The 6225-nt window shown below is 31.8% G+C and overlaps 1 protein-coding gene across 1 annotated transcript; it reads right to left on the bottom strand.

Annotated features, from left to right (window-relative positions):
* Window positions 1–983: 983 nt before the first annotated feature.
* LOC112517415 (thymocyte nuclear protein 1) lies at window positions 984–1663 on the bottom strand. The gene has a single exon (XM_025124845.1). It carries the CDS (start codon window positions 1614–1616, stop codon window positions 1113–1115), a length of 504 nt encoding a protein of 167 aa, XP_024980613.1. The 5' UTR covers window positions 1617–1663; the 3' UTR covers window positions 984–1112.
* Between the last annotated feature and the right edge of the window lie 4562 nt (window positions 1664–6225).

The raw sequence follows: 6225 nt of genomic DNA, 5'->3' as shown, positions 1-6225 counted from the left end.
CAACTTGCACTGATTTTTATTTTGGGAAACCAATTTGCAAAATAATTATAGAAAAAAATAAAATTCGTTTTTTTCCAAAAATTAATGCAATAAAATCCATTTTTCATTTCAAATCTCGTTTTTTTTTTTAATTCGGATATCAAATTGAACATTTAAAAAAAATCCAAATTACCACAATAAAAATTGTTTTTTACTAATACAAAAAAAATCAATTTAATAGAAAAAAAATTAATTGATGCAATAAAAAATAAATATTAAATATCACATTCAAGATTTTTATATCTAACCAATCCGTATCTATTAATTTTTTTCTATTAAATTGATTTTTTTTGCATTAGTAAAAAACAATTTTTATTGTGGTAATTTAAATTTTTTTAAATGTTCAATTTGATATTTGAATTAAAAAAACGAGATTTAAAATAAAAAATAGATTTTATTGCATTAATTTTTGGAAAAAAACGAATTTTAGTTATTTTTCTATAATTATTTTGCAAGTTGGTTCCCCAAAATAGGAATCAGGTGCAAGTTGGTTTCCTCAAAATGACGATTTTGAAAGTTGGTTCCCCAAAATAGGAATCAGGTGCAAGTTGGTTCCCAAAAATAACGATTTTGAAAGTTGGTTCCCCAAAAAATAATCAGGTAAAAGTTGGTTCCATTTTGATGCAATTTTTCCTTTACCTAATAATAAACTAATTTTCACCTTAACTGACATTGTTGATTTTGATCTAAAATTTTGATATATATAATCAAGAACTATAGCATAATTGACATTAGATTTACTAATTACCAATTAAAATCTATATGACATAGAAAAATTAAAATTTTGTTAAACTTTCAGATGATTTTAGAACCAAATTGTCAAACAATATTTATCTCTTGATGATTTAAATGTTGTATCTTAATGAAATTATTAAGAAGTAAACAAGCAACCCCTTAGTTGCATTTTGAACTTTATAAAATAATATTATCCAAAATAAATTTTCGCAAAAGGCCTAGTATATTCACTGAAGCAAAATATCAAACACCTGGTGATCAAAAATCCGCAGCTATCCATCACCGTCTAAAGAACCCTAGAATCCATGAAAACAGACACAATCAGATTCCAAACTTCCTTATACCTGTTCATCATCTTCGGATACACAAACACCATCACCTTCATACCCATTACCCAACTCGCAAATCTTGTGCCAAACATCTGCCGGAACCCTAACAACCGACAATCTAGGCTGCCTAAACAACCCAAATTCCTTATTGTTCTTCAGTTCTCCCTTCATCTCCTTCAAATCCACTGGCCTCCTCATCTCCCCCACCGCCTTCACGTCTACAGCCCCACCACCGCCAGTGACGTCGTCTTCGTACCACTCACGGACAACGGTGACAACTCCGACTACACGGCGGGATTTGGTCCCAGAATGGTAGAAGAAGCAGCTGTCATGCATGCGAGCGGACTTGAGATTTTTTAGGGCTTGGTGGTTCTTGACGCCATCCCATTTGGAGAGACCTCCGTTTGATGCTTGGTCTTCCCATGACCATTCCCCTGGCTCAGTTTTTAGCAGCCAGTACTGTTTCTCATCTCTCTTCGACTTCCCCATTTTCAGTTTTTGCAGGTTCACCATTTCAGTTTCCAGATGGAGTTTTGTGTAGATTCGTGGCGGGAATGGGGATCTTGGCGCCAACTTCAGAAGAGTGTATTGCATTTAGATTTGAATTGCAGAAGGGGGTATTTTGGGATTACTTATAAAAACAACATATTGCCAAACCGGTAATAAATAGTTTTTGAAGAAATTAAATCATTCTAACTTATAATAAGTTTATAGGACTTTTGTAAAAAGGTTAAATGCATGAAATAGCAACCTACTTTCATCAAATTTCTTATTATAGCATTCTACTTTTGTTTTTCTTTATTACAGCAATATACTTTCAAATTATTTTTTATTAAGGCATTATACTTTAAAAAATCTACCCATAATAGCAATGGGTAACCTGTTACCTCTTAAACCGGTTAATCCTTTGACTTTTTTGCTTGTGTGGCTTTAATGAGGTGATGTGGATGACACATCATTTTAATTACTTAACTAAAATTAAAATAAAAACCTATTTCAAATTATTATTAGTGATTTTCATTTTTCATTGCTACTATCTAAAAAACATTTAAATTTTTTTATTTTTTCTTATTAAGTTACATTCAAATTAAATATTCTTAGAGTAAAATATTTATTAAATAAATATGAAACATTATTTTCGAGATATATTTTGTTTGTAAAAAAGGTAAATTTTCTTATTTTATATTGTTCAAATAAAAACATATCTTTTAAAATTCTCTTTAAAATATTAACGAAATAAATTGTTATCTACAATTTTTTAATATTTTTTTATTAATAAATAATTCAAAAAAATCTAATTAATTTAATATATTTATACGTCAAGTAAAAAGTTTTTGAACAAATATAATATATTTTTTAAAAGATAATATTTTTTGGTAAAAAAGAATCAGTTCTTATTTTCCTTTTTTTTAAACATATTTTTTTTAAAAAATATTAGCGAGATAAGTTGTGTTCTACTAGTTTTATTGATATTGGTATATTAATGAATAATTCATAATTTTTTTTAATTCAGATAATACATTTATTAAATAACATGTAAAATATCTAAATATTAAAATTAAAAATATAGTGTTTAATAAGAACTAGTAGATGCTATAATAAAATAATATTGAAAGTACAATAATGTAGTAAGAAAGTCACATCACTATAGTACATGTGGATAGCCTACGTGGACAATGAGGTGGCATAGAAACCTAGTATAATAGGTAAATTTAAATCAAAATGTTACCCAATGCTATAATGGGTAAATTTTTCAAAGTACAATGTCCTATTAAAAAATAGTTTGAAAGTACATTGTTATAATAAGAAAAACTGAAAGTACAATGCTATAATAAAAAAAATTATGAAAGTAGATTGCTATTTTGTGCATTTTGCCCTTTGTAAAAAATCATAAGTTGTTTCAAATAAACAATCCCAAACACCACTTAAATTAATAGGATAAAACTGGACTAGACAAAATAACAGTAATGGACTGGATGCGGTATTTGGTACGACTAAGATTAAACCGTATCAGGTCGGACAAATTACCTAGACGTTGTGTAATTATTTTGTATGGTGGTTACTGGTGATAGTGGGGGAGGAGGTGATGATTATGGCAGAGGCCGAGGTGGTCGGAGATGATGGTGGTGATGGAGGTTCTGTTGAGGGTTTTTTGGGATTTTTACAAGAACTACTACCGTGAAATAGATATATTTATAAAAATCATACATTGTGGAGTTTCATTAAGATTCTTATTTTGTTGATGTGACAATAATGTAATAAGAAAAAGAATATGACAATTGAGGTTATTAAAGGTTTCCCTTCATCCTCACAGTACATAATGCAGATAATTCACCCTTTGTTAGAACTCATACTACTTGAAGTCTCAAAAGCTTCTATGTTATTCAAATGCAAACCAAACTACTGGCTTTTTATGAAGAAATCAGTAAAAACTACAAAAACTCAAAATAGAAAAGATTCACCACGTTTGATAAAACGTGGAATTTCAAAACAAATTTGTCCTTAAAACATGACATTATTTGACTAAACAACAAACTAAAGAAACCCTTAGGGGAGTTTGGTTCGTCGGAATCCGTTGGAATTTACTGGAATTAGAATGGTCAATTCCGTTGACCAATTTCCGTTCCAAAGTTCGGTTAACCATGGAATGGAATTGAATTCCAAACATTCCCTCATTTGAGAATTTCACTATTCCTTCCTGAAACTGATGGAATTGAAATTCATTCCATCCAAAATTGTGTAAATGACAAAAATACCTCTATGATGCTTCCAGTTTCATCATCGTTCGATTACTGCTTGCTTCCAGTTTTTGCTTATGATGCTCGCTCTCCAAACTCTCCCCAATGTGAATGCAAACCCCAAAATCAAACCCAAATTAAGCTCTATTTATATTCTGAACCAAAATCCATTTTCAAAAGCTTCTGTTACAACAATGGTGAACCCAGAACATCGACGTAAAAGCGATCCATGTTTGTGAACAGGTTAGAACCTAGATGAGGGTAGAATGGTTTAGGTCGGTGAGAAGTTTTGGAGATGGGGGGACTCTAGTGAGGGTAAAAGGGGTGGTCGAAAAATGGCCATCTTCACCACCATTCAACGGCCATCTCCACCATCCATCTCCTCGCCTCTACCCTCTCCTTTTGCTATGAGCATCGTCGGCATCCTCTTCCTTCTTCCCTCCAATTACACCAGGTTGTGCAGGTCACATTGTTCCAACCTTCCCTTAATCTTTCTCTGCAACCAAGATCCAAAAACCATGGATTCGCAATGTTTGTGATGAAAAGGATGAAATTAGGGTTCAATTGGATGCTTCCTTTGATTTTTTCAAAATAAAAAGAAAAAAACCCTAGAATCAAAATCTAAAAAAAACACAAAATGGGGGGTTTCTAACATCTTAGGCGAATCATATATTGTCGATGACAAGGAGTAAGATTCTGGGCAGGCATGACGAGAACGTTAGAAGTTTAAGTGGGGGAGTTTGTACCAAATCGTCTCACATGGATAGAAAGTGACAATTATTAGCTTTCTTATAAGTCATAAGTAGTGGGCTGTTACCAATAACTTTCACCATGGTTTTTAAGTTGGATTTGAATTTGTTGGGCCAATACGTTGTTTTGGGCTTTGGGATGTTACAAATGGTATTAGAGTCGATCATTGTACCATCGGGATGGTGTGGCAAACCTTATTGGGTAGGATGAGTCTTCGAGAGGGGGTGTTTGTAACATCTTAGGCGAATCCCACATTCCCGATGACAAAGAGGAAGTTTTCTGACAGGCCTGACGAGGACGTCAGGAATTTAGGTGTGGGGGGGGGGGGGAGTTTGTAACAACTCGTACCACATGGATAGAAAGTGAGAATTGTTAGCGTGGATTGTAAGATCCCATATTGGTTAGGGAGGGGAACAAAAGTTGCCTTATAATCCTTATTAGACGCGTTTTAAAACTATGAGTCCAGGTGAACAAACAAAGCGGACAATATCGGGTACGTTTGGCCTGAGATGTTACAAATGGTATCAAAGTCGATCCTTGTACCATCGAGATGGTGGGGAAACCCTCATCAAGTATGATGAGTTCTCGAGAATGGGTGTTTGTAATATCTTACACGAATCCCACGTTGTCAATGACAAGTAGAAAGATTCTAGGCAGGATTGACATGGACGTTAAGAGTTTAAGTGAGGGAGTTTGTAACAGCTCATCCCACAAGAAAGTGAAAATTGTTAGTTTCTTATAAGTTTCAAGTAGTGGGCTACTAATAACTTCCATCATGATTTTAAGTTGGATTCGAAGTTACTGGATCAGTTCATTGGTGTAAGCTTTGGGGTTGTTACACATCACATATCATATACAATATTTACAAACTATCGCATACATACAAATTACTAATGCTTTTGAAACTTTATAAAACAACTCATAACCAACTTATAAACACATTCAAATACAAGATAACTGTAAATACCTTGCTAATTCGATAAAATGTAATTTCTTAAAACCATACAAAATTATAAAATAAATAAACCCAAAAATATATTAATTTCTTAGGCTATTTATCTTTTGAATTAAAGAAAATGATAATTACATATTTTCAACCATTGAAGGGCTCAATAAAGACAACGAATTTATGCAATAAAACCTAAAGTTGACAATTGATTAGAGCCTACAACATCAAATCAACGGCTACGATCAAATCCCTGCCTCCCATTTTTCCAAATTTGATGATATTTTTTTAATATACACCTTTTCTGGAAAAATTATTTAATGGTAAATTAATATTTTATGATGGTTGAAAATGTTAATCATTTGTGTATTAAATTAATTAATGAATACAACAATCCCAATGTATCAAAATTTTGGCATGTTGCTCCACTTTCGAGTATACTCGTACATCGTCAATATGGTATTATAATCCAAAATATATCATATCTTTAACAGTTATTTATTTACTAGAAGGATACTTGTACATTGTAACGAGATACATCTCGATTTTAATATTTCGTTGAATTCTGTCCCAGTCGATGTTATGATACGGTTTTACGTGGTTTTGAGAAAAACGATAATGTTTTTATTTTTTAATAAAAACTAAAATTGAAGATATCTTAAATTTAAAATATATATATATATATATA

Source organism: Cynara cardunculus (genome assembly GCF_001531365.2).
Source record: "Cynara cardunculus var. scolymus isolate 2C chromosome LG 8, CcrdV1, whole genome shotgun sequence".
Lineage (NCBI taxonomy): Eukaryota > Viridiplantae > Streptophyta > Magnoliopsida > Asterales > Asteraceae > Cynara > Cynara cardunculus.
Note: the sequence above shows the minus strand (reverse complement) of the source record. Positions and strands in the feature narration are given on the sequence as shown.